This window comes from Carettochelys insculpta, chromosome 10, assembly GCF_033958435.1.
Source record: "Carettochelys insculpta isolate YL-2023 chromosome 10, ASM3395843v1, whole genome shotgun sequence".
Lineage (NCBI taxonomy): Eukaryota > Metazoa > Chordata > Testudines > Carettochelyidae > Carettochelys > Carettochelys insculpta.
Window position 1 is genome coordinate 19,729,246 of NC_134146.1, and position 27,571 is coordinate 19,756,816.

At 43.6% G+C, this 27,571-nt stretch overlaps 2 protein-coding genes across 3 annotated transcripts in view; one reads left to right on the forward strand and one right to left on the reverse strand.

The window, feature by feature from the left end:
• Window positions 1-27,571, reverse strand: part of LOC142018157 (uncharacterized) — a 40,164-nt gene that overhangs the window by 10,988 nt on the left and 1,605 nt on the right. The window contains exon 2 of one of the 2 annotated variants that reach the window (XM_075003633.1): window positions 24,723-24,836. The exons of the other annotated variant lie outside the window; for it this stretch is intronic. The gene's annotated coding sequence lies outside the window, so the exon portion shown is untranslated. The remainder of the gene's footprint in view (window positions 1-24,722; window positions 24,837-27,571) is intronic. 2 annotated transcript variants of the gene reach the window in all.
• Window positions 527-25,695, forward strand: LOC142018156 (collagen alpha-3(IV) chain-like). Its single transcript, XM_075003632.1, has 12 exons — window positions 527-573; window positions 1,550-1,735; window positions 2,845-2,975; window positions 3,485-3,557; window positions 5,008-5,079; window positions 5,173-5,292; window positions 6,387-6,485; window positions 16,898-17,110; window positions 17,731-17,908; window positions 20,121-20,235; window positions 21,281-21,453; window positions 22,577-25,695. Exons 2-12 carry the CDS (start codon window positions 1,609-1,611, stop codon window positions 22,659-22,661), a joined length of 1,386 nt encoding a protein of 461 aa, XP_074859733.1. The 5' UTR covers window positions 527-573; window positions 1,550-1,608; the 3' UTR covers window positions 22,662-25,695.

A 27,571-nucleotide genomic window follows, 5' to 3' on the forward strand; every position in this document is an offset into this window, starting at 1 on the left:
CTCTTTTCTCTCTGTAGTCACAGAAAGTTACAGTTCTTCCTCTTTTTCCCAAGAAAAGTGTTATCATATTTTTAGCCTCACACTACTTTTTTGTTAGTACAAAAACAAATATTCCGTATTTTCTTCATATCAAGTTCTTAATAACTAGTCATTTTATTTTCACTTTTTACATACTTAAGTTTCTTTTCACATTTTTTTAGCTGCTGGTTTGAAACAAAGGCAGTGTTTTTCCTGTTTTTTTTTTCTTCCATTTGATTTTGTGTGGGTGTGGATATCGGAAAATAGACAGACTTTAGCATTAGTAAGATATGCCTCAAATGCCAATGTGCCTCCCAAAAAACAGAGATGGTACCTCATTTGTATTTCCAAGTGGCAGTATAGCACAAATCCAAACTAACAAAGATTTTTCATACAATTAATGTGATGTTTGATCTTATATGTGGAAAGTTGTACAAATATAATGTGCATCTTTGACCAGTACAAAAAGGGCTATTGAGTCACATGTGAAATGTTATTTTGCAGGTGCACGAGGGTGGCAGATTCCAGGTCCACAGGGTATTTCTGGTCCTAAAGGTGAGTTTTCTTTTATGATAACAGCTGAGACAGCTTTGAGGTTTCTTAACTTTTTAAGTGAAATTCTGCACTTAAATGCTTAAATTGTCATTTAGGTTCTTGAAAAAGAGGGAGGGTGGTTTTGTGGTTAAAATCAGTGATCTGGCCCTGTAGTTAGATTTGAAGATGAGTTTTCTTCTTTTATAAATGTGTGGTCAAAGATAGGAATCGCTAGTTTGTTTTTTTATTTCCATTTGATATTCAGGATATGTTCTAACATGGCTAGTTGTTGCTACTGTGCACTAGCCATTGTCTGTCAGGATACAAGAAAGCCACATCCATTTCCTTTCATGGAGATTCCCTTTCAACTGCATTCAGCTCCTTCTTCTTGCACTTACAGGTTCGAGTAGATTTCCTGAGAGGGAGAGCAGCAGTTCCCCAGTCTTTGTTTTTCATTGTGTTTCTAATAGTGGTGGGGGGGATCCAATAACATCCTTCAGTAATGAAGAGATCTGCCTCCATATATAAGGCAAGGAGTCCAAGAATAGTCCTATGAGCAAAATAACTCAGTTCCGTATCCTGATATTGTTAGGTGTAGCTTGGTTTAATGGGGCTTGCCTGTTCCATCTGCAAAACTATAGAATTTGATCATGGCAACCCAAAGTCCCTTGTTCCTTCTTGCATTCTTCAAGTTTCTCCACTCCTTTGTCAAAATCTCCCCTTTGCACAGCCCAGCTCTTCAGTGTAGTCTCTGATGAGCAGCATCTTGTTCCCCATTCCATACTGAGTGCTGCCTTCCTGAACTACATTGCTTAACAACAAGTTGACTCTTGTAACAGACAGGAACTTGGCATCTACTCCATTTCCATCTGTGATGACAATCCTATTTTCAGTGCTTAAGAAATGTGTACATTCTTTGTTGTCAGTCTTCTAAAGTAATGGCTGCCCCATTGAAAATTATCTCAGAACTTACTATGCAACATTCTATGTTCCACAGGAATCGAAGGTGATGTGGGGATTCCTGGCTGTCCAGGACCAAAAGGTATTAAAGGTCTAATGGGGGATCCAGGACCAGTTGGACCTCCTGGAATGAATGGAAAGCCAGGATTCCCAGGTATACCAGGAATAATGATTCCCGGCCAGAAAGGAGATAGAGGACTTGCTGGAGTGACTGGAAGACAAGGTGTTTTGTTCTTATTTCTAATTGATGTGAAAAAAGAGTTTTAGCGACTGATGGTGATGGTTTTGCAAATCTAGAATTATAAGTAAAAGGAGCTTGTGTGGGTCTGCACTTCATAATTAAACAGATAATTGCTTTACAGTTTGTGTATCTTTTCCATTGCAAAAAACAACATATAGTTAACATATAACACAATGTAACATAAAAACAAAACTACAAAATTGATCTCAATTGATAAACCACATCATCTGCTAAAATCCCAATGCCTTCTCCCAGCCCTACATAAATCCATTTCCCCTTGGATCTTGCAGCAAGCCTGGGCCAGTGGGTTTACACACGTAATACATAGAACCTACTAAAAGGCAATGCAATAGCACTGGTGTCACAAGGTCTAATCTGATCTGAAGAGCCTTGGGAATTGGTGATGGGCTCAGGACAGAAATAACCCAACTTTCATCCCAGATTTCAAGTTGGCTATGTCTCCCCTCAGCAGTCCTTTGAAAGAAATTATTTTGAAAGAGCTCTTCCAAAAAAATTCTTTTGAAAGATTGCTACCATGCACAAAAAGTGGATCAAAAAATTGATCTGCTCCTTCGATTGAGAGTGATCACATGCTGGCCACTCTTTCAAAAGAACAGACCAGGAAATGCCACAGATAAAAAAAATCCAGCACTGTGGAGGATTGCTCTTACAAAAAAAGGCCTCCGGGGCATCTACATACATTTTTTTTCAGAAAGAATCTTTTGGTAAAAGGCACTCTTCCTCATCCTGGAGCGGAAGAGGGCCACCGGAAAAAATGCTGCGTTCTTCCAGTTTAATATTGAAAGACTGCATTTTGCATGTAGATGCTCTGTGAGATTTTTCAAAAGAACCCTGTCTTTTTCAAAAAAAACTCGCTAGTGTGGATGTAGTCTTTGAGTGTGGAGGGCTGGCAGTTAGAAAAATTACATGTGTATGCTTTGTGCTCTGGAATCATTGAGGTGCAAGGAACATGGAGCTCCATGATGTCACTTCTAAAGAGTTACTTTTCATGGCAAAACTGTGCTGTCAATAATGTGGCCATGAAATATTCCTACTGATTGCCTTTACTGATGCACTTGTTTTAATGTTAGGTAATCCTGGTAGTCCAGGATCTTCTGGAACCCCAGTCTACAGCATAAAAGGGAACAAAGGTGTTGGAGGTATAGATGGCACACCAGGACCACCAGGGTTGGCAGGCAGTATTGGTCCTCAAGGTTCAAAAGTAAGTGAAATGAATACTTCTCCTTTCTCAGTCACTCTCACTTTCTAATTTCATGGCTTTTTGAAAATTAAACCCAGAAAATTTGGGATTTAAGAGAGAAATTAAGGTGGTTATGTGTTGTGAATAAGCTTCATAGGGCAACAGACATCCATGAATGTATAGTACTTTTCTTGCTTTACTGTTTTATCATTCCTGCATGTAGCTGTTGCTGGTTGAATTCTATTTATTTGTTTTCCTAACAGGGCTGTTTTTAGTGGGCTTGCAAACACATTGTCTGATTATACTATGTTTATGGACACATTCTGCAGTGGCTCAGATATTTCCCCTTTGGACATTCTTGATTTTTGGTTGAACTGTAGAAATTAACAGAGATGTCTTATGTCATTCTGGTTGCCTGAAAAATAGCATAGTCAGGTAACAGTGAATTCCAACGAGAAACCCAGACATCATGTCTTGCAATATATGAATACTGCTATGATTATTCTTTGCTGTTCTTGTTTGACTTGCAGGGAGTTGATGGCACCCCAGGTAACATTGGCTCTACAGGTGAACCTGGTGTTTCAGGATTGCCAGGAGTAACAGGTATTTACATAATTAATGAACATACTTCTTGTGGACAAAGTGCAATTATTTGCAAATTGCATTACAGCACAGTACCAGCAGTTTAAATGGGGATATGGAACCTTCTTAATAAAATATGGCTGTAGGAAGGCAAGCGGTGAAACAGCAAGAGAGAAAATTCACCAGGAGATCAAGTCTGGTGACAAATCATCCTCTCTGTGTTAAGGTTTATTATAGGGATTCTGTTTTAGCTCAGTCTGACACCAACTCAGTAAAAAGCATCTTCAGCCCCTCCATGTGACTTTGTACCAAAAAATGGCTCCTGGGTTTCTGAGGCCTTCCAGCCCTGGCTTCTAATCAGTGCCAGTTGTACCCTATTCCAGCCCACTATGATCCATCACTTATGCACAAGTGTAAGGATTTGAGGGAAGGTTTGCCAAATGATCCTTTGGGATACATTCCACCCAGAGCTGATTGACGTTACGTACAAATGTTATGAGGTTTATAGGTGAGGATAGATTTTTAGGTTTGCCACAGTCTTTGGGACTGTCTTATATTGGTACAGCATCTAGCACAATCAGATCTTGATTCTGACTGGGGTTTCTGGATGCTATTTTAATACAGGACAGTACATTTTATTGCCAACATAGCCATAGGTGAATGACCAGAATCCCATCTTGTATTTAGTGGCCGTAAAAGAATCGTTCACTACATTTTCAACATTTACAGCTACAGGCAGTCACTGTCCCTGAGGGTGGAACTGGAAGGTGATAGGGTTGTATAGATGTGACTGAGGCCATCATTTGGCCTGCAGACCAAATTATGATAATACATAATTGGCTGTGTCTACACTAGCTCCCAACTTCAAAGGAAGCATGGTAAGTAGGGTGTCGGGAGATTACTAATGAAGTGCTCCGGTGCATATGCAGCACTTCATTAAGTTAATTCTCCCCTGCGGCAACTTCGAAGCATAAAGGGGAGTAAAGGGACTTCAAAGTAGCCTGGGCACTTCGAAGTACCGGTGGTTTAGCTGGGGCTACATGCAAGCCAGCACTTCGAAGTTTGCCACTTCAAAGTTGCTGTGGGGGAGAATTAGCTTAATTGAATGCTGCATATGCACCGCAGCACTTCATTAGTAATCTCCCAACACCCTAATTACCATGTTCACTTTGAAGTTGGGAACTAGTGTAGACACAGCCATTGTGTGTGACAGCCTCTGCTGAGTTCATGAGACTGGCAGATAAAAATAAATATCTGTATGCTTGTAAATGGACTGTATTTTATATGTATGCAATTGAGCATAGTAATCATGGAATTCTACAGTGCCATTTTCACCAAGTAAATAGCCACCTTAGCATTTTGCTATGGCTTTGTGAGATCATGTACCTGGCAGATTCTTGATGAAGCTCTGAAATCACTGACAGTTCTTGTGGCTTCTACAATCAGGCACATGTTTGATCTTCCATTGTAGGAGAAAAGGGTAATCGAGGACTCCCTGGGCCAATGGGTGCAGCAGGACCAATTGGACCAAAGGGCCCCCCTGGTAACCATTATTCCAGACCCTGTTGTTCTAGCCCACCTGGGGCTTCATCTAAACTCTAAAGCATCCAGCTCTTTGATGTATTTCCACTGTTAGGTCAGCCTGGAGCACCTAGGAAGGTAACATATGTCCCAGGCAACAAAGGACCTAAAGGATCACCCGGAAGCCCAGGACTACCAGGAGATCCAGGATGTCGAGGGCCACCAGGATTACATGGTATATGTTTTACCATCAAACATGTTTGCTTTCACTGCTTCATGAGATTCGCTAGTGGATGGCACTCTGAATTTCTGTATTGACATGTTTATCTCTTAAAACAGCTTTTCTTTTCTTCTATGTTGTATACGCAGCTTGGAGCAGATCAGGCATGTGGGAGAAGTGGGTGCCCCTAACTGAAGCATATAACACCAGTTAGAACTACTGTGAATCTTGAACCAGCACCTCTTAGCAATTAGAATCAATTTCTATTTTCTGCGGGAATGCGCCTCTGAAATCTGTCCTTAAAGTGCAAGCCTCTCAACACTCAGCCAGTTCCTAAGGGTTACCCAATGACAAAGAATAAAGGAAGATTTTTTTTTTTAATCTTACAAGAAATCTACATTATTTGTAGATTTAAGAGCAGCAACTCCTCCTATTTTGGAGTGGTATTGTATGTTTGGAAAAATGTCATATAGCTCTTTCAACATTTGTTGTTTTATTAGTTTTGTAACAGTTCCTTGTGAAGTAAACTTTGTACAGTATAGTCACTGCTTTTATATCAGCTTCCTAATTTATTTGATGTGAAATCTGGTGACAGTAAAATTTTAGAATTCTGATTTCAAAGCATTTGATTCTATTATGCCATTGTGTCTGCTATTATGAAGCTGCAGGCAGGTGGTTGGCTGGCTGATTATTTTTGTTTATTGGAAATGTTTACTGTAATCTATACACAATTAACTCTTTCATCTTCCGAAGTCCCAGAACCAGGGGGTTTCCAGATATTCAAATATTTTGGGTACAGAGAGGTATACCTAGCAATGCATAACACTGAAGAAAAACAAGATTAGCTGTTAACAAAGAAAAAAGTATGCAGAGTACTTTATTTACCAACAACATTAGTCTTGTACACTGTAAACTTGTCCTGTATTTGCTGTATTTCTTTGTATTTACTCTCATACTGTACGTATGGAAAATATAACTCAAATTTATGGTTAAAATGCTGGTTATTTGAGAGTTCTTAATAGATAAAAAATAGAAAAGAAAATGTTGGATATGAAAGTTTACTGTAATTATTCTTATATTAAACATACATTCTTATGTATCTAACACAGGACCTAAAGGTATAAGAGGTCTGCCGGGCCATTATGGAAATCCAGGCATAGTTGGACCAGTTGGTCCAAAAGGCGACAAAGGATTTCAAGGACAAAGAGGTAAAGTAAAGAAGCCTCTTTGTGTCTTATCATACTAAAGCTGCAGACAAGTTGGACTCCAGTTTCTGGAGACTCTTGAATTCAGATACAAGTCATATTATAATACCCACAGACAAGCTCAGATTCAGCAAAACGCTTGCATATATGCTTAACTTTAAACACTTAAGTAGTCGCACTAAAATCCTCTCTTTTCAGATCTTATTTGAAAACATATCTTTCCTCCCTTGATTATACTGCTAAGCATCTCCCTCCTTTTGTGATTGACCATGTGTGTTTGTTTAGAAATCCACATCCTTCATAAAGCACCAAAGCTCCTTACTTTTAAACATTCAATTATAAATAACAAATTGGAACTGCTTGTTGTGAGTGATTCACATATAATAGTTTACATTTACCAATCTCTTGCAAGTAAAGAGAAGTTACTCACCGTAGTAACGGTGGTTCTTCGAGATGTGTCCCCGTGGGTGCTCCACAATAGGTGACGGGCTTGCCCAGCGCCGCAGATCGGATCTTCCAAGCAGTTTCTGCCGGACCGCGCATGCACCGGCGCGCGCCGCTCCCTTGCGCGCTCCTGGCCATGTGCGCGATCCGGTCCCCGCCAGTTCCTCGACCAACCGCCTCGGGTGCCCCTGCAAAACACTAACAGAGATCCGAAGCGGGGAGGATGGGCGGGTAGTGGAGCACCCACGGGGACACATCTCGAAGAACCACCGTTACTACGGTGAGTAACTTCTCTTTCTTCTTCGAGTGTCCCCGTGGGTGCTCCACAATAGGTGACTACCCAGCAGTAACCCAAGATAGGAGGTGGGTAATCGGATTATGTGCAGCTTGTCCCCGAGAGGACCGCTGCAGAGAGACGGGTATCCTCTTGGAATACCCTGTGAAGGGCGTAATGCTTGGCGAAGGTGTCGTAGGATGACCAGGTCGCCGCTCTGCAAATGTCTTTTAACGCAACGCCCTTGAAAAAGGCTGTTGATGCCGCCACCGCCCTGATGGAATGAGCCCTGGGAGTGGCCGATAAAGGAATCTTTTTGAGCTCGTAGCACATTTTTATGCAGGATACAATGTGCTTCGAGATTCTCTGCGAGGAGAGACCCTCTCCTTTCGATTTGGGAGCGAGGGAGACTAGGAGTCTATCCGTTTTCCGGAAGGACTTGGTCCTGTCTACGTAGAAGGCTAGTGCCCTCCTCACATCCAGGAGGTGTAGGCGCGCCTCTTCGTTGGAGTTATGAGGCTTTGGATAAAACGAGGGTAGAACAATAGGTTCGTTGATGTGAAACTCGGAAGAAACTTTGGGAACAAAGGCTGGATGCAGCCGTATGGTTACCGCCTCCTTGGAAAAAACAGTGCAGGGTGGCGTTGCCATGACTGCCGCGAGCTCGCTCACCCTACGAGCTGACGTAATTGCAAGAAGAAAGGTCGTCTTTATTGTAAGGAGGCGGAGGGGAACCGCGGCCAAGGGCTCGAACGGTGGTCCCATCAGTGTGGTAAGCACCAGGTCCAAGTTCCACGAAGGTGGAATCGGTTTCCGAGGGGGGTAGAGGTTTACCAACCCTTTGAGGAACCTGGTAACCATAGGGTGGGCGAACACCGTGTGCCCTTCCTCCTCATGTCTAAACGCCGAGATGGCGGCAAGGTGGACCTTTAACGAGGATAGCGAGAGTCCTCCTCTCTTGAGGTCTAGTAAGTACTCTAGAATTGTAGGAATAGGCACCGAAAAGGGGGGCCAGCTGTTTGGTAGAACACCAAGCCGTGAAGCGAGTCCATTTTTGTTTGTAGGTCTTCCTAGTGGAAGTCCTCCTGCTACTTTCTAGGACTTGCTGTACTCCCACTGTGCATGTGCTCTCTAGGGAGCTGAGCCATGGATTAACCACGCTTGCAGTCGCAGGCTTTGGGGGTGCGGATGCACTATGGACCCCTGGGCTTGCATGAGCAGATCCGGCGCCACCGGAAGAGGCATCGGTGGACGGTCCGACATGCGCAGGAGTAGGGGGAACCAGTGTTGGCGATCCCACGTTGGGACTATCAGGATCATCCGGGCCCTTTCCCTCCTGGCTTTTTGCAAAACTTTGTGGATCAGCACTGTGGGAGGAAACGCATAAAGCAGGGGGCCCCCCCACGGGATCGCGAACGCGTCCCCCAGGGACCCCCCATCCCAGTCCTGCCCTGGAGCAGAATCGTGGGCACTGTTTGTTGTGCTGAGTGGCAAACAGATCTATTTGGGGAAAACCCCATGCGTGGAAAATCGGCCGTAGCAGATCAGGACGGATCTGCCACTCGTGTGTGAGCGCAAAACGCCTGCTCAGCTGGTCTGCCTTCACGTTGTGCGCACCCGGCAAGTATGAGGCTTTCAAGATTATATCGTGGGCGATGCACCAGTTCCATAAGCGGATTGCTTCCGCGCATAAGGCACGGGATCGAGCTCCTCCTTGCCTGTTTATATAAAACATGGTGGAGGTATTGTCTGTACTGATCCTGACGACTTTGCCTTGTATGCGGTCTCGAAAGTGTTTGCAGGCGTTGAACACTGCTCTGAGCTCTAGTACATTGATGTGCAGTGACTGTTCCGTGGGTGACCACAGTCCTTGAGTCACCTCTTCGCCCATGTGCGCTCCCTACCCTATGAGGGAGGCATCTGTAGTGAGAAAAACCGATATTTGCGGCTGGTGGAAGGGTACCCCTGTTAGCAAGTTCCTGGGGTTTACCCACCATTGCAGGGATTTGCGCACCCCGGCTGTGGGCGACACCACCCTGTGAACGGTGTGTACTGCCGGTTTGTATACACTCGCCAGCCAGTGCTGCATGCTGCGCATGTGTAACCTGGCGTTCTGCACTACAAACATCGCCGCTGCCATGTGGCCCAGCAGCTGCAAGCACGTCAAGACCGGCACCGTAGGGCTGAAGGTGATGACTTGCACGAGGGAACCGATGGCTCAAAAGCGAGCCTCTGGTAGGTATACTCTCGCTGTAACCGAGTTTATGCGAGCCCCTATGAACTCTATGTCCTGTGTGAGGTCTACTTGTGATTTTGCCAGATTGATAACCAGGCCAAGTGAGGAGAACGTGTTTGCTGTGACGCGTATCATGTGCAGAACCTCCCCTTTCGAGGCCCCTTTGAGCAGGCAGTCGTCCAGATACGGGAAAATAAATACCCCCTGTCTGTGCAGGTAGGCTGACACCACTGCCAAGGTCTTGGTGAAGACTCTGGGGGCCAAGGAGATGCCAAACGGTAGGACCTTGTATTGGAAGTGTTCGTTGCCTACCATGAACCGGAGGAATCGCCGGTGAGCCGGATGGATGGTTATGTGGAAGTACGCGTCTTGTAAATCGAGGGCTGCGAACCAGTCTCCATCGTCCAGAGCCGTAAGGATGGAGGCGATCGTGGTCATCCGAAAACGTTGTTTGCGCAGGTACCTGTTGAGGCCACGAAGGTCTAAGATGGGCCTCCAGCCTCCTGTCTTTTTCTCCGTGAGGAAATACCTGGAGTAGAACCCTTTCCCGTGCAGTTGCTCCGGCACTCTTTCCACCGCCCCTATGAGCATGAGATGGTCCACCTCCTGCCTGAGCCTCGCTACCTGGGAGGCCTCCTGGAGGTGGGGCTTGGGTGGAGGTCGTGACGGTGGGAGCGACTGGAAGGGGATGGCGTACCCCGTGGCTATGATCTCCAGCACCCATTTGTCTGTGGTGATCCTTTGCCACTGGTCATAGAACGGTCGGAGGCGATGGTAGAACAGCCGCTTCGGATGACCTTGTGCGATGGTAGTGGTGGCACAGCCCTGGATCTGTATGTCAAACTTGTGGCCTTTGGCCCCGCCCCGAGGACGCACAGCTCTGTTGTGAGCGTCGCCTGGGAGTTCTGTACTGCTGGTGCTGTTGATGTCGCCCTTGCTCGTAACCCCTGTGATACTGGGGGCGCTATTGCTGGTACTGGTACCGCCTTTGCTGAGGGTAGTACCTTTTCTTTGTGTATGGAGGGGTGTAAATCCCCAGGGTCCTGAGTGTGGCTCTTGAATCTTTACTGGAATGAAGGACCGAGTCAGTTGATTCAGCAAACAGCTTCTGCGAGTCGAAGGGAAGGTCAACTATCTTCGCCTGCAGATCCCTCGGTATACCTGATGTCTGGAGCCAGGACTCCCTTCGCATCACCACTGCGGTTGCTGTGGAACGTGCTGCCGTGTCCGCAACGTCCAAAGCAATCTGAACTCCCATCCTCGCAGCCGCGTAGCCTTCTTGCACTATGGCCTTGAGGACCGGCTTTTTGTCCTCTGGAAGCGAGTCCATGAGGGAAGTTAACCTGGAATAGTTGTCAAAATTATGGTTCGCTAAGTGCGCTGCGTAATTTGCCATTCGCAACGTTAAAGTGGAGGAGGAGTAGACCTTTCTGCCGAACAGCTCTAGCTTCTTGGCATCTTTGTCCGTTCCCCCTGTTTTAAATTGAGATGTTTTTGATCTTTGTTGCGAGGACTCCACCACCAGGGAGTTTGGCTGTGGGTGGCTAAACAGGAACTCCATGCCCTTCGCCGGCACGAAGTATTTCTTATCCGCTCTCTTTTGGACAGGCGGAATAGTTGCAGGGGTCTGCCATATCGTGGTGGCGGACTCTAAGATCGCTTCATCAAGCGGTATTGCTACTCTGGAGGAGGCCGGAGGTCTCAGATTTTTGAGGAGCTTATGGTGTTTCTCTTGCACCTCTGCTGTCTGGATGCCTTGCATGAAGGCCACCCTCTTAAACAGCTCCTGAAACTGTTTGAGATCGTCCGTAGGATGGACGTCCCCCAGGGCCATAGCCTCGTCCGGGGAGGAGAGCGAGGAACCGCTGGGGTACGTCTCTCTGGACCCTTCCGGTTCCTGCTGGTGATGGTACACCCTCTCGCTGGAGGTTTGCGAGGGAAAATCTCGGGGTTCCATGACCAGTCCCCCCTGAGATGCTTGAGTCTCTGTCCCCGGTCGCAATTGCCCTCGCGGGTACGAGATAGTTTGTGGGGATCTTTCCCTAGTAGATTGCCCCGCGTGGTAGGGGCGACCATGGCAGTATAGGCACTGTTCTTGGGAAGGTGACCTAGACCACTCCCTTGGTGCGTACCCTCTGCGTCTGGGGGAGGGAGATCGTCGAGACACTGGAGAGAGCGATTTCGCATAATAGTCCAGCGGTTCAAACCCCAGGAAGGGTGAAGGTGGTGCCAGCCATGGCGAGGCTGGTTGTAAAAATGGAGAAGGGGGCTCCGGGTAGGCTAGGGGAGACCCCTGCCTTCTGGTTGGAGTCTGCAACATAAGCGGAGGGCTGTGAGAAAGCAGCTCCACAGCCCTGTCCGGAGAGGGGCTGCAATGCCTCCTCTTGTGTGCAGCCTTCCCCCTCCCTGGAGGAGGTGACTCCGCCCCCTGATGCGCGGGGGATCCCGGCCCCGTCGGCACCGTGCTAGGCACGCTCGAAGGCTGTGCCGCACGTGCGGTGTCCTTCTGCGCCTGCAGGCTACGTGCCTGCGCGCTCTGCACCGCCGGTTCCCTGGGGGTCGGTGCTGCTGCCTGCGGTGCCGCCGGTACCGGTGCTTGTTTAGCCGCCGCCCTGCCTGCGGTGCGGGGCGGCTGGCTGATTATCGGAGGCTGAGCTGTTTCCACGTGGCTCTCCGTGCCGCCGCCGATCAGCTGTTGCTGCGGCTGGGGGCTGCGTGCTCCTCCCGTCCCGCTCACTGTTGCTGCCGGCAGGGATCGGGCTGGAGAGACTTTCCTCCATTTCTGCGCTGATGGAGTGAGGGAGGCAGCTTTCCTTGTAAGGGCCCCGGAGGGTCCCTCCTGCTGCGGCCGCTCCGGCACGTCTGGCTGGAGGGCCTTATCAAGAAGCAGCATTTTAATCCGCATCTCCCTGTCTCTCCATGCTCTGGTTGTTAATTTAGCACAGAAGGCGCATTTCTTTGCCACATGGGACTCCCCCAGGCACCTTATGCATAGACTGTGCCCATCGGACACTGGCATCGCCTCTCGGCAGGACTCACATTTTTTAAAGCCTGAAGAGGACATTGTTGGTGAGTCTTTGAGTTTTTAAGCGGGTACTTAGCACCTTCTTTGTGCTGTTTTCCCCGTCCGATGGCCTGCCTCAGCAGGAGGGCTGATGGCCGTAGCTCCTGGCCTCCGGCGCTTGTTACTGGGACTGGACTGAAGCTGTCCCGCTCGTAGTTTGTTTGTTGTTGTTTTTTTTGTTTTGTTTTGTTTTGCAAAATAACAACCGGCTAACTCGTAGTAGCCTAAGTATCTGAAAAACTTTTAAAGAAAAACAGATAAAGTCGTTGAATACGCTATTTGGCCTTAGCCTAGTCGGATTCCGTCTGCAGCCGCCGGCGGTTAAGAGGAACTGGCGGGGACCGGATCGCGCACATGGCCAGGAGCGCGCAAGGGAGCGGCACGCGCCGGCGCATGCGCGGTCCGGCAGAAACTGCTTGGAAGATCCGATCTGCGGCGCCGGGTAAGCCCGTCACCTATTGTGGAGCACCCACGGGGACACTCGAAGAAGAAGCTACGTTTCTTAATGTATCTTATATTATTGAGCATTGGGGGATACAGCTTGAAGAAAGAATGCTGTACAGAATTAAATTGCATTGTATTTTAATCTACTATATACTGAGAGAGTCTGTCTGTGAGTGTGTCTGTCTGTCCATTTGTTTGTTCAAGAACTCCTCCTAAATGGTAAGAGTGAGGATCACTAAACTTGATACACATCTTCCTCTTATCATACCTTAAGCAAGGTCAGGGTTTCATTGTGCCAGGGCAATGGGGTGTGGCTGGAATGAAACTGTTTCTCATAAAATGGGTAGGGAGGGCTGTGGTCTGTAATAACCACGTGGAGGCAACATAGAGTGTGGGATAGAAAACAGGAGCAGTTATAGGCTGCATCTACACTTGCAAGTTCTTTCAAAAGATTTTTCGAAAGAAGGGAGCTCTTTCAAAAGATCCCATAGAGCATCTGCACACAAAAAAATGTTCTTTCAAAGTTAAATTGAAGGAACATGATGCTCCTTTCAAAATTGCTCTTCCTTTCCCATTTCAGGAAGTGCGCCTTCTTTCGAAAGCTTCTTTTGAAAGAAAACGTGTAGATGCTCCTCAGGGCTGTTCTTTCAAAAGAACATTCCTCATGGGGCCTGATTGTTCAATCCCTGGCCCATTCTTTTGAAAGAGTGGGGGGCTGCATGGACACTCTCCTTTGAAAAAGCAGATCACTGTTTTGATCCGCTTTTGTGTGTGTGGATACACCCTTTTGAAAGAAACTCTTCTGGAAGATCTTCCTGAAGAGCTCCTTTCAAAAGATCTCTGTAGTGTAGACATAACTACTTTATAATGACCACAGGGAAGCTGCAAGGAGACAGTGGTAGCAACCTGGACAGCTATAGCCCCCTGGAGCAGATGTGGAGAAAGGGGCAGCTATCTACTATATACTTGAGAAAGCTTGTTTATGTGCCTCTCTGTCTTTCCCCTATCTGGGGAACATGTACCCTTCACCCAGCTGCCTGGAGAAAGTACTTCTCACCTGGCCCCAAGCTGCTACAGTCAGGGAGGGCTTGGGTAGTCCTCTCTCCCTGGAGCAGGCTGCTTATTGAGCCCTCATCTCCAACTCTACAACAGAGCAATGAATTAAATGAAGAACAAAAATTATTTGTGTTAAGGACCTGAGCAATGCTAAGTAAATCTTCTACAGGTTGAACCTCTCTAATCCAGCACTGTCTCATCCACCAAAATCCATAGTCTGGCATGATTTTAGTTGGTCATACCCATGATTAGGAGGTTGTCTAGCTAAGTTTCCTGTGGTCCTGTGAAGTTAGTTTACAGCGAGTAGTCCTGGTTCCAAATGATCTGTGCTGCTATTTAGCTCTAATTTACCCCTAAATGTCTTCCAAGAGCTCAGTAAGTAGTGGAAGCATTGGTAATGCTGCTGCTAGACAATATCGACAAACACACCCCCACCCATGGTTCAGCAAATTATCTGGTTCGGCACCAGTCAGGGTGCCGGTCTAGAGAAGTTCAACCAGTAGTAACTACTATTGTTATTTGCTCCACAAAAAACTATTTACATACTGTGACAAAGGTCCTCCTCCAGCTTGGTGGGTTACCTACTCTTTTTGGTTATGGATTTTTGGTGGACTTTTTGCCTCAGAAGTTCATACCAGGTTGCTGTTTGATGAGCTATTGTCATCACTGGCCAGCATAGGGAAGAGAGTTCTATAGTCTCTACTGCTCCTCCAAGTGATTTGGGTGGGACAAACCCTTCCACCAATATCAGGCCTCCTGTGATGGATAGGGAATGGGAGAATGGGGAGAGTCCAGGCCTGCCTTCTGCTAAGGACTCCAGCCCAGCAACCCTGTGTTAGCAGCTCCCTGCCGTAAGTCTCAACTGCTTGACAGCAACAATTCCCTGGGCCACTGCCCCATAGCAGTCTTCAGCACCCTTCTTTCCGCAGACTCTTACCTCTGGTACCTGCTTGTGCTTGCTCCTGTATTGCTCCTTTTCACATCCACTCCACGCACATCCTAAGTCAACAAGAGGAGCCTTTTTATAACCAGTCTCAGCTGATTCTCACTGGCTCCAAGTGTCTTGATTAGCCTGGCTCTCTTGAGTCAGCAAGCCACCTAATTGGCCTTGGGTGTTTTTATTGGCCTGATTGGCCTGATTAATTCTATCAGGTTCCTGCTGTTTCTGGACCAGCCCTTGCTAGTTTACTCTGGAAACATGGACCTATTTAATCTAGGGCTAATATATTTTCCTTCTATCACTCTTCTGTAGCCCTCTGGCTTGACCCTGTCACAATATTTTACATGAATTTAAAACATATATCTGTTTTGTATAATATGTGTGAAATTACTAAATTCCAGGCCCAATGATGGGGGTATGTATGCAGCTGCCCCAGGGCCTGGCAATTCAAAAGGGCACAGGGCTTCTGACCACTGCTGTGGCAGCCGAAGCCCAAGACTCTTTAAATCCTCACTGGAGCTCTGAGCAGTACACTCTGAATACACTAATGGCTGGCTGATGGGGAAAGAGGAGGACATGGCATGTTCCAGGCAGTGCTGAAGGATAGCAACCCCCAGCTTGTTCCTTCAGCTACAGGCCCTGCCCCTTCTAGGAGCATGGACCCACTCCCTCTACCTTGCCCAGGACCCCAGCAATTCTGTCGGCCCCCCTGCAAATTGCTCCAGGAGGTCAGAAGGTGGGAACAGCAGAAGATAACATATGGGTGTTTTTACAAGGTCAGACCTGAGGGCTAGCTGACCAGGGAAGAGAATGGGCTGGCTAAATTAATAGAGGGATACTTTAGGGCAGCGAGGAGTTGGGGATGTCCTGGAGAAGTGGGCAGGCCTGTTCACACCCACTGCGAAGGTGCTTCCCCCAGCTTACTGGGAGAGACTACTGGACCCAGCACTCAACTGAATGCCTGGGACAACCAATGAAAAAACAGGGACAGGGTGCAGGTCAGAGGTTGAAAATGAGGGATCTGGAGGGGGACACCAAGCAGAGCACCCCAGACAGCATCCACTACTCTTCCAAGCTGTCTTGGGTGCCATTGGACACCACCCAGAGGATCTCTGCCCAGATGCCTGACACAAGGGAGGAATGGAAATAGGCCCCACAGGTGCAGAGTGCCCCTTCATCTGGCATCCTTCTCCTGGTGCTGTAAATGCCCACATTGGTGAGAGCCAAGAGGAGTTTGACGAGGAGGGCAGTGGGGTAGCAGTGACCTGGGGAAGCAGCCAGGGAGGGGCTGCTCCAAATCAATGAGGGCCAGCTGAGCTCACTTGAGGTTGCCACAAGACTGTTTAAAAGGCCTCCCTTGCTGGGAGAAGGAGAGGAGAGGGGAAGAGAAAGTTAGAGTCAGATGAGGAGGTAGAGACCAAAGAAGGTGAGAGTGAGAAAGGTTTAGAGAGAGAAGAACAACAGGCCCTTTCAGCACTGGGACATAGGGACAACCCACAGCTGGGACACATGGGGTCTAAGCTACCTGTGGAACTATGAGCTGAAGAGGTGGCTGGGGCCCAGATTTGAGGCTGACCCTGCCACGGTGTATGTAGGTTTCTAGTTTGACAAAGGAGAGACAATATGTTGCAGAGGGCTAGACATACATGTGGGAAAGAGTAGGTCCAGATTTTATACCTGATTCTACCACTAACCTGCTGTTACTTTCATTTTATCTCTGCTTGCCTTCCCAGCTTTTGCCTGTCCTTTCTCTTTTAGTGTGTAAGCTCTTTGGGGCAGGGATTGTTTGTCAAGGATTCTAGACTCTGTTGGAAGGCAGATAGTAACAATATTTCAGTTGTTGAACTTTGTAAAATTTTGTTTCCAGATGGATTTAATCACTCTGAAAAGCAATCAGAGACATAGTGCTTAAAGAGTAATGAGATAAAAATACATATGTTTTGGGTTTTTTTCACAGGTGCACCTGGTTATATTGGCTTTCCAGGAACACGGGGCCTACCTGGTCCTCCGGGTACTTCCATACCTGGTCCAATAAGAGGAGGTTTCATCTTTACCAGGCACAGCCAGTCAACAAAGATTCCTTCATGTCCATCTGGGACAGCTCAGATCTACAGTGGTTATTCTCTTCTCTTTATACAAGGAAATGAGCAAGCACATGGTCAAGACCTTGGTACTATCTTCCAAAGAATTTTCAAACCACTTTCTGTAAAACCTGTGGCCACCTTATTCTATAGGGCAATAACCCAATGCTAGTGGTGAGAAAGCCAAGCATGCAGTAAGATAGCTCATTGTTTACCTGAAATGAAAATATCAGAGACACTGATGCCCACTGTACACAAGGGGCTAGATAGTGCTTATACAACCAGCTCCATACAAGGGGAAGCAAGTGGCTGTACCCCTCCGAAAGAAACCCAGGGAAAGGATCATAGCTTAGAGAGGCACAGTTCTTTTCCCAGCATTCCTCTGCTCCTTCTTTGCCCCTCCCCCCCCCCGGGTGCTTCAGTATCCAGGGCAAGGTGAAAGATATTATTGAAGAATTAATCAAAAGAAATAATGCCTTGTCTTCAAGAGATGTTCTTAGCCCCCCTGCTATTTTAATGTAGCCTTTTCATATTTAATAATCAGAAACCCTTACTTATAGCACTACAGGACAGATAAATGGCTGCTTTTCTTTACATTATCCATATTTATTCTTAGTGTTCTAGATTGGATCTCTTCATGTGGCTGTTACATTTATTATGCTAAAGATCTCTCACGGCTTTAACAAGACTGCCATCCTATGTGTTTCAGGGACTGTTGGTAGCTGCCTACAGCGATTTACCACCATGCCATTTTTATTCTGTAACACCAATGATGTTTGCAATTTTGCTTCTCGCAATGACTATTCATACTGGCTGTCAACTGCAGCACCAATGCCAGAAGACATGCTACCAATCTCAGGCACTGCCATACAAACCTATATTAGCAGGTATGAGTTTAATAACTTCAGCCCCTCTTCTGACTTACCCAGATAATAGCATTATTTGAACAGCAAAATACCAAATACAGATGAGTGAAGTTTTCAAGATGCAAAAATATTAAAATATACTATTCCAGAAGCTAACAAATTAACCAGGCCTGCAATATCTCTGTGGACAGAGGCAGTTGCAAGGTGGCTCTAGTACAAATATTTCAAACTGATCTCACTGAAGTCCAGCTTCCATTCACATTTCTGTAATATGATATTATATTTTTTAGTCAGCCTGTCTGCCTGAGCCAAAACAAGCTCTGAATTTAGTCACCTGGATATTTGATCATGTTTGAATATGTGTTTGATATATGGTACCAAAGTTCCAAGTGGTGAATAATTTAGATAGAACTTAATGAGCAAATATGAAGAAGACCCCCAAACTGAAACTGAGACATTCAAAGAGATAAGATGGGTGGGGAAATATCTTTTATTGGACCAACTGCTGTTGGTGAGAGAGACAAGCTTTCATGGCACTCTTGTTCAGACCTAGGGAATGTACTGAAGAAACCACAGCTAAATACAGGGTGAAAAAGGTAGTTTAGCTTCTAACAGATTGCAATAAATCATGGCTTATTACAACAATTTGCAATCCACTAACCCCTCTTTTTTTGTCCTATGACTGCAAGGAGGTTAATGGGCCACTTCAAAAGGAATGGTTCCTTCAAATTGAATGTGTTAACTAATTATGTCAAATAGTTTTATATTTATATGTGACACCCTGAATTCCTTTCCAGAACTGAAGAAGAGCTCTGGCTAAATTAAATCAGACATTTAGGAATCTGAACACACACAAACAGGTAACCAAGCATTTCAATTTGGCAGGACTCACCATTCAACACTTAATGGTGTGCATGTTAAAACAAAGAGAATTTAACACCAGATTACAAAGGGAGACATCTGAATTGGAATTTATTTTCAAGCTTAATACCTATCACCATGGACTCAACAAAGATACCAATTACCTTACGCATGGCAAGGACAATTTCCCCACCTTTGATATTCACAGTGGCCACAAGCATCCCACTTAACTTAACAGACTCTTGCGGATGCTTTCTTTTCTCTTCCCTTTCCGCCCCCGCTTCCTTCCTCCCACGTAGCTGATTTGTCAGTCTTTTTCTTTCATTTTTTTCTCTTTTTTAAAAATAGTTTTCTGTCACTTATCGGTATTCTCCAGATCTGAAGAAGTGCATCTGTCCCATGAAAGCTCACTACCTAATAAACAATAATATTGCTAGTATTTAAAGTGCTACAGGACTGCTTTTTTTGCTGAGGTAACTTGAAAGCTTATCTCTTACACGAACAGAAGTTGATCTAATACTGGTTATTATCCCATAACTGACACAAGGAATACAGCCCGAAGTCTTACTGACCCTGATGACATTAAGAAGCAGTAGTCACGTAATGATCAGCTGCTCCATGTAGAGGTGCAGGGCCCCTGTATGGTGGGGAGGGTGCCCAGCCCACGCTGAAAATCATGGTATGTCTGTGCAAGGGGGCCCATGTTACAAATTTGTACTAGGCCTGAAAATATATGCCTGGTCCTGTACAGGCATATTAGATTTGAACTTACGAAAAGGAAATAGACTTTATTTCAGCATTAGGAATGTGTTTTCTACTTACAGTTGAATTTACTGTAATAAACATATACTGGAATAAATCATAGTTACTGAAGTTAATAAGCAGAGGGTGGTTGGATAGTAGGCTGTCAGGCATTGAGCAGCAGGGTTCAATGGGGGTAGGGACTAGGCCACAGCTGGCTGGGAAAGCACAGTCTCCCCCAGTCTCCCCTACCCCTTCTTCCATATAATTTCTGAACTCCAGTGTATCCCTCAGGCCAAAAGTTTGCCCACCCCTGAACAAAGAAAGCAGGTTTTAATCTTTCATTTCAGTAAGGGCGGCAAAGGGTGATCAAAGTGTTCTCGGGCTAATCTAGTTAGTTCCTGTGCAGTGTATATGGATGGAAATTGTAAGGCTATGTATTTCAGACTGTCTAATATTTGAAAGCTCATTACCAGTTTGTATCTTTCTCTGTTAAGTTCCTTGGAGACAATGTTATGAGTGCAAATTCCTAAATTCAGACCAATACCTGTTATGGGATGGGACATTGCATCAGTAAGGTCTGTAAATGTCTGGAATTTTTCAGCCAATACGTATGTCTTTCATGTTACAGATGCATTGTTTGTGAAGGACCAGCAATGGTAATAGCAGTTCACAGCCAGACAACTGAAGTTCCTTCGTGTCCTCAAGGCTGGATATCTCTCTGGAAGGGATTTTCCTTCCTTATGGTACGGGTGAAAAATAGATAAAAAATACTCACTGGTAGCTGCTAATGCAGCTTGGAAAGCTAATGCATTCTTGTAAACCTGAAGAGAACACTCCCATTTCTGTCCTCTCAGTATTGCTGGTATGTGCCCATACATCTGCTCCAAAATATCTGTTAGTCTATAAGGTGCCACAGGACTACTTCTTGTTTTTGAAGATACAGACTAACTTGGCTACCTCTCTGATACATTTTTTATTTGTTTTGTTTTTCAAAAAAGCCATAATCTCCTTTTATGGCTAATCAGAATGATTTTATTAATCCTTTTGATTTTCATGCTGATGGCAGAAACTCCAGAACAACCAGGTACAGGAAGGGCCTTTGATCTATCTCAGCAAAAAAGATGCCAACTTCTTGAAGAAAAGGGGAAGTACCAAAAGGAGAACTTTGGGATTCTGGTTACTATGGACAGATGAAAAGCAAATGAATGGTGTATTTTTCATAAACTTCTCGACACTATGTTGTAAGCGGGTGTCATCAATGAATGTGGCTGAATTGCTCCTGAATATCATTGCAGAGCAAGCGTAGCCTAGGGCAAACCATATTCAACACCGTTTTAGAAACTAGACACACAGCCTGAACAACACCAGGTAGTGTTAATGTAAATCACACATAAAGGCCAAACTCCCCTGGTTACATATTGTGTGCTGACTAAAGAGCTGGACAGCAGTAACAGAGATCCCATTAAGCGGGAGAGCACATCCTATTTGTGCAATTTGAAGGAGATTAGAAAAACACCACAAAGTCCTCTCAGTTTTCCTAAAGCTTCTGTACTGGCCTTCGTTACGTCATAGTAGATTGTACGTGTATCAAAATAATACCAGCCAAAAATATAATAATCTATCATTCAGTAAAACTAATTGGTGCTGACTCTTGTTTTATCTCTTCTGCACAAGGGTTCTTTGCTAGAACAGTACGTCACATGATGCTTTCTAGAAAGATATATCTTGTGTTCAGTTCAGGAAGACGTGCTTAGCAGATGTACATTAAAGTTGGTTTTCTGGTTACAGTGTACAAGTGCTGGCTCAGAAGCCTCTGGCCAACCTTTGGCATCGCCTGGATCTTGCTTGGAAGAGTTCCATGCCATTCCATTCATAGAATGTCATGGTAGAGGGACATGCAATTACTACACAAATTCCTACAGCTTCTGGCTGGCTTCACTAAATCCAAAAAGAATGTTCAGGTAACCTTTACTTTTGTGGAGACCCAGTTATGATCCTTTGTCCTTTTCCACACCAGCCACCTTGGTGCAGGTCATGGGGTAGTATAGGAGCCATTAAGGTAACTGTACGCTCTCTGAACATCCTGCTAGTCATCCCTGTGAGTGTACCTAAGTTGGCTTTAGGGTCATTTTGCAGTGGAATGGCACAAAGTGGCCTAACAAAGGATGAAAGCCTTAATTTAAGTTCCAACCTTTCAAAAACATGTATTTAGATGCATTAGGAAATACTCACCACTAATATAAAAGGTGCAATTCCATTATCTTCAGCTGTTGTCCCTACTTATGTCAAGGTGAATTTTCTGAAGAGAAGCAAGTAAGCCAAAATGCACTGGAACTTCTTGACCCGGTTTCTATACTGATTTCCACCCTATACAATCCCACTAATTTCAGTGGGATTTCCAAGGAGTATATTAGAATTGTGCCTCTTTGTGCTAAATTTTAATATGGGGGGAAAGTGAATATTTTTCAAGTTCATATATCCCAGTAAACTGTATATATTTTTGCTTCAAACATAAGATATTTCCTGTACATATAATATATTTATAATCCCTCCATATTTTTTGATCCGTACTGTATGCCTTCTGATCATCTTGTACACCTTCAGGGATAACCTCAGGCACATGTCTAGTGTGTTGCTGTAGTGCAGTCCTCAAGAGCACAGGGATATCTATCAGTGTACGCTCATTTTACATTAACTGGCACTTCAAGGCAAGGAATGTTTGTACCCTCTCTTGTCAGTTGCAGTGTTGACACTCCCATTCTCCTCTTGCTTAAGGAGATGATAACAGATTTTTAAAAATAGAGGAATCTGAAACCAATGAAAACACTTTGAATTAGATCTTAACAGTCTAGACTCTAGACAACAGTGATGGGATTGTGGTACTTCTCTTTCACCCCCATTTATTCTGACTTAATATCCAGCTTAATGTAAGGAGTCCCTGTGAGACATGCTCTGGTGAGGTTGGCTAAGAGTTATGCAAGAGCTAAGGCGGTGAAGGCAGGAACCAGAGTGCAAAAGAGAAAACTCCCACCACTTCACTCCTGTTTTTATAGATAGATAAGTGTGGTGTTCTCTCTCTTTTAGGAAGCCTTTACCACAGACTTTGAAAGAAGGGGAACTGGAAAACATCATCAGCCGCTGTCAGGTCTGCATGAAGAGACTCGACTAAGAGACAGAAATTCTTGACAAAACATCAAGTTCTGCTTTTATTGCAAAGAATAGCCTAGCTCTCTAAAATGCATTTACGAAAACCAAAGTGTTTCTGGACGACGAGGTGTAAAATGCCAGTGCAGCACTGTGTTGAAGTAGTGCAGGAATTTGAATTTCTTTTTTTCTAAGAAATTATAAAGCATTTTCTTGAAGGCTGGCGTAATGGCAATGTTGTATTACAGATCGTCATCTTCTGAACTGAGAGACAAGGTTGGTCATGTAATATCTTTTATAGGACCAACTTCTCTGCTTAAGAGAGACAAACTTACACAGCAAGATCTGAAGAAGAGCTCTGTGTAAGCTTGAACGGTTAGTCCAATGAAAAATATATTATCTCACCCACCTGGTCTCTCTAATATTCTGGGACCAACATGGCTACAGCATTGCATACAACTTCTGAACTGGATCATATCTAATCCACCTGTTCATGGTCTAACTATAAAATTGCCATCTTTTTCATGGAAGAGATGAATGCTACCTGGTACCATGCATTTTTTTTCTAAGTGCAAAACAATTTAAATGCTAAACTTAGAACACCTGACATCAGCTTTTCACTGTTCAAAGTAGATATCATTTAAGAAGATACCCTAAAATTGTAAGAAATGTGGTTTAATAGAAAATGATCTCAGTACCCTTTTAAATATACATTTATAGATAGATGATTCTGTTTAGAAGGTTTTTTGTTAAAAATTAGTTTTTTCATACTCATCGCAAATATCATTAATCACCTTTCCTCTGGTTAGGAAATGAGAATACATTCTTTCCCTCTATCCCTACAATAATAGTGCTTCTTGACTAGCCAGAAAAGAGAATCTACAATAGGCACTGGCTCACTAGTCAGCCTCTAAGGACAAAGGTGACTTGTGTTAGCAGTTCTTTTGCATCATCTGGGACCTCCTCCAAAGCCCAGTGAGATCAGTGAAAAAACTGTTGCTGACTTCAGTGGGCTTTGAATCAGAACCTTAATGCCCAAACCTGCAAGATGATTATGTGCTTCAGAAGCTTAAAGTATTACTGGCCCTAATTATTACTAGATGCCTTTGTTTTCAGCAGAGGTAAAATTAACTATCATGTCATAACGGCATGTAGGATTTAGGTGGACTGTGGAGTAAGCCCATGACTTAAGGGCTCCAATAACAATAGAGTGAATATTTTATACATCTGTTTTTAAAAATGCACTGCAGAAAGAAACAAAATCTACACTTTGTATAAAATATTTGAAACATTAAATATTTGTCATGAATATCTACAGTGATTGATCCATCCAATTAGGTAAAAGTGTTTAAAAACAGAACATTTATTATGTGTGATAATGAAATGGCTTTATCTGACACTCATTTATACCAGTGAATTCAAATGTAAATATTCTTAAATACTTGATAAGCACTTATATTTAGTCATATAATTTATATCAACTGTAGCTCTGAATTTTTTGTACATATGACATTGCACTATTCAAAATGTCTTGACATTTGAAAAGTTGATAACTTTTAATACTTGCATGCACACAACTAGTTGCATTCCAATTCAGTTATTTGGACATGCAGATAAAGCCTAATTAATTTGACAAGTTTTGTAAATGTATTGTTTTAAATATAGGGTCCAGAAGTCGTTTGACGTAAAAGATTGCTGATTGAGGCCTATTTTTTGAAAGCAAAATATATTTGTCAAAATATTTCCAGTATGCTTGTTTTAATCCTGGAGTTTTCTCTATTGATATAACTAAAAAGAGTTTTCCCAGGATCATCTGATGAAGCTTATTAAAACATAGTATTTACATTAATTGAATGAATATTTAAGAATTTTGTTTCCTTCAATATATTACAGTACCATTGTTTACAAAATACAGTTCAGAATATAACACTTTATAAAATACTCTCAGCAGATGCAGACTGTTGCTAAGAGAGCACTGTGAGGTGTTAAGTTTTTCCTTCTGCTTATGTCTTCAAATGTGATAATCATATGCCATGTTTTTTTCACTGAGTCCTAAATTCTACTATAAATACAAGAAAATACCTACCCTTTCTTTTGAAAACTGCTCATTATTAGGTGAAGATAAACACAACATCACGAGATGCATGCAACAAAGGCTTTGTACAGGTGTCAATTTCTGAGTCCCTCTCTGAGAATATACCTATAAAATCCAGAATTTAAATACATCAGAGTTAAGTCCACTGTAGATGCTCAGTGTGGTTTGCTATACAGTGTAACATGTCTATTACCTGGATTATTACAAATTTTTAAATTCAGCAGTAAGAGATGGTGAATGTGATCTAGCAGACAGAGCATGTGATGAAGTCAGGTGGTTAGGGTTTCATTCCTAGTTCTGGAGTCAGATGCTCACTTACTGTGTGGCCTTTGACAAATTACATTAGTCAAAATACTTGGGTGCCCAGCTTAAGACTCTTCATAAAAGAAGTGACAAGCACTCTTCACTGCAGTTGCAGTCAGTGGGAGCTGCAAGCATTCAGCCCCTCTGAAAATCAAAACCATCATGTTTCATATTTGGCAGATATAAGCAGAGACATTTTTTGAAAACGGCCTTAATAAAATCTATATGCCTCAATTTCCCATAAATAAGTCAAGATATTTCAAATAAATATAGTGCTGGTTGCATTTAGAACTGGGTGAAAGCCTGGTTTCTTCAGGTTAATGGGAGTTTTGTTAGATTTCATGCCAGACATCCAGAAGGAAGAATAAATCAGTGTTCACAGTAAAAGGAGAAAGAAAGTTTTATAAAACAGAGTACTCTGAAAACATTTCCATTACTGCACATGCACAGTCTGCATCTCACAAGCAGAGAGAGAAACATAAATAAACCTGGCCTACCTACACAATACTTCTGTCCTTATCTGTCTCAGTGCCCTGAGACAATGCAACTAAGCTAATGTTTCCTAATTTGAGGCTGTTTTCTATAGATGGTTTGATGTCCCTGTACTTTATAGTATTTGATAGTTTTATGTCAGTTAATTTATTCCACAAATTCAATAAACCTTCACTGCATCTGTTGGATTTATGCAGTCTTTTATTTAAACATTTGACCTTTTCACTGACCATGGAAATAACTGTTGCTAAAATGGTTTCCATCCCCCCAGTTTCTTTCCCTGAATGATTTACAAGTTAGATCAGTTACTCCCAGCGGTCAGTTACTTTACCAGTCAGTGAAGATTTATGAGTAAAACTAATGAAGCATGCAATGATTTGCCTTGGATGAACCTTTTTACACTGCACAATTTCTCTTGATATTTTGTTCCTTTTAGCAAGCTGAGTTACAAATATTTGGGCTCATTATTTAATTAACTACTTCAACATTCTTAGCACCTTATGGACTCCTGGAGGTCACAGATCCCTTGTAAAGTAATCCTTACTTAATGAAAACTGTTGTATAATGATATTAAAATGTCACATCAGGGAGTGGACCAGATTCTGGCCTGGCTTACATCCTATGCAATGTACTTTTTTTCATTAAGGTTGCACAGGATTCAAGTCTTAAAAGTGAGAGAACAGTTTGGCACAACATTCAGAACTACAGCAACTGGCTACAGAAACGTCTTCTAATATTTCAACAAAGAGCAGTAAAAAGATTTGCAAAAAATGCTTGCAATTTTTCTCGCTCCTACTTTTGCATCTCGCTCTAATATGTATTGTAAGTATAGGGCTTCATTCTACTTTCACTGAACTAGACCCTCGCTTACAATGCAAAGTACTTTACCTCTTAAGTAGTCCTGCTGACTTCAGCAAGACCCCTTCCCACGACACTCAGTATGTGTGCATCTACACTGGGAACTAACTTCAAAGTTAGGCACTACTTCAAAGTAGCCAGCAGAGAGTCTACACACATTTTCCTTTACTTTGAGGTAGGGAGCCCAACTTCAAAATCCTTTCTCCATTCCCAGGAATGGAGTAGTGCTTTACTTCGAAGTTTAACTTCAAAGTAGGGTGTGTGTAGACACTCAACTTCAAAGTTGCATGTCGAAGTAAGTAACTTCATATGATTTATATTATAGACCTCTGAAGTCAGTGGCAAAACTCCTGTTTGCTTCAGTAAGTGCAAGATATGGCGTCTGCACTGAACAATTGTACATCCTTCAGCACAATCTTTCAGAATATAAGGCTTAAATTAAGTCTCATGAATATTTAGAAATCCAAAGAAATAGTGTTTAACAGGAAGCCATTTAAAAGTACTTAACAAATTTAAAAACCTTCTCTGCTGTGATTGAAAATTTTTATGAATTTTGCAAATAAAGCTGTTAAGAGGAACTGCATTCTTTTTATGGACTAAGTGAGAGGGTTGAGCAGGAATTAAATCTCTTCACTGTTATTTGTACATTTACTCTCCTGATTTCTGGTTAATTAAAACATATTAGCTTTTCAGAGAATCAACATTAATTTGCACAATCTGTTTGAAGAAGGGAATGAAATTGTTTTTCCTTTGTTACAGTTTCAGAAAAAATACCTTCAGTATTTCATTACTGTTCACAACTTCATAATAAGATGTAAGGCCAAATGTTCAAAGATCTCTCTATTTTGCACATTTTTAGCAGTGACACCAATATTTTGAAGAAACCTCCTGTCAATTGTTGGTGCTTATTTTTCCATTAATTGAAACAGAATTGATTGATCAAAACTAATCTGGAATGAGTACTTGGAAAAGTTTATTGTTCCTGAAAGCCAAAATCTATTGCACATCTTTCAGGCCCAGATCCACCAATACATTTAGATGTCTAACTTTCAATGGAAGTTAGGAACCTAAATATATTTGTGAATCTGAGCCTTGCCAAGTAGTATTTGTGTGATTTCTAGACTTAAAGATTAAGGATTCCATCCAGCTCCCACTGAAATCAATCAGAGTACTGCATTGGCAGCAGG

What these genes read in the sequence shown, in the direction of transcription:
- LOC142018156 (XM_075003632.1), top strand. Translation starts at nt 1,609, where the DNA reads ATGGGGGATCCAGGACCAGTTGGACCTCCTGGAATGAATGGAAAGCCA. An exon ending in ATACAAACCTATATTAGCAG is followed by an intron (nt 17,909 to 20,120) that starts GTATGAGTTTAA and finishes TTCATGTTACAG; the next exon opens with ATGCATTGTTTGTGAAGGAC. An exon ending in AATCCAAAAAGAATGTTCAG is followed by an intron (nt 21,454 to 22,576) that starts GTAACCTTTACT and finishes TCTCTCTTTTAG; the next exon opens with GAAGCCTTTACCACAGACTT.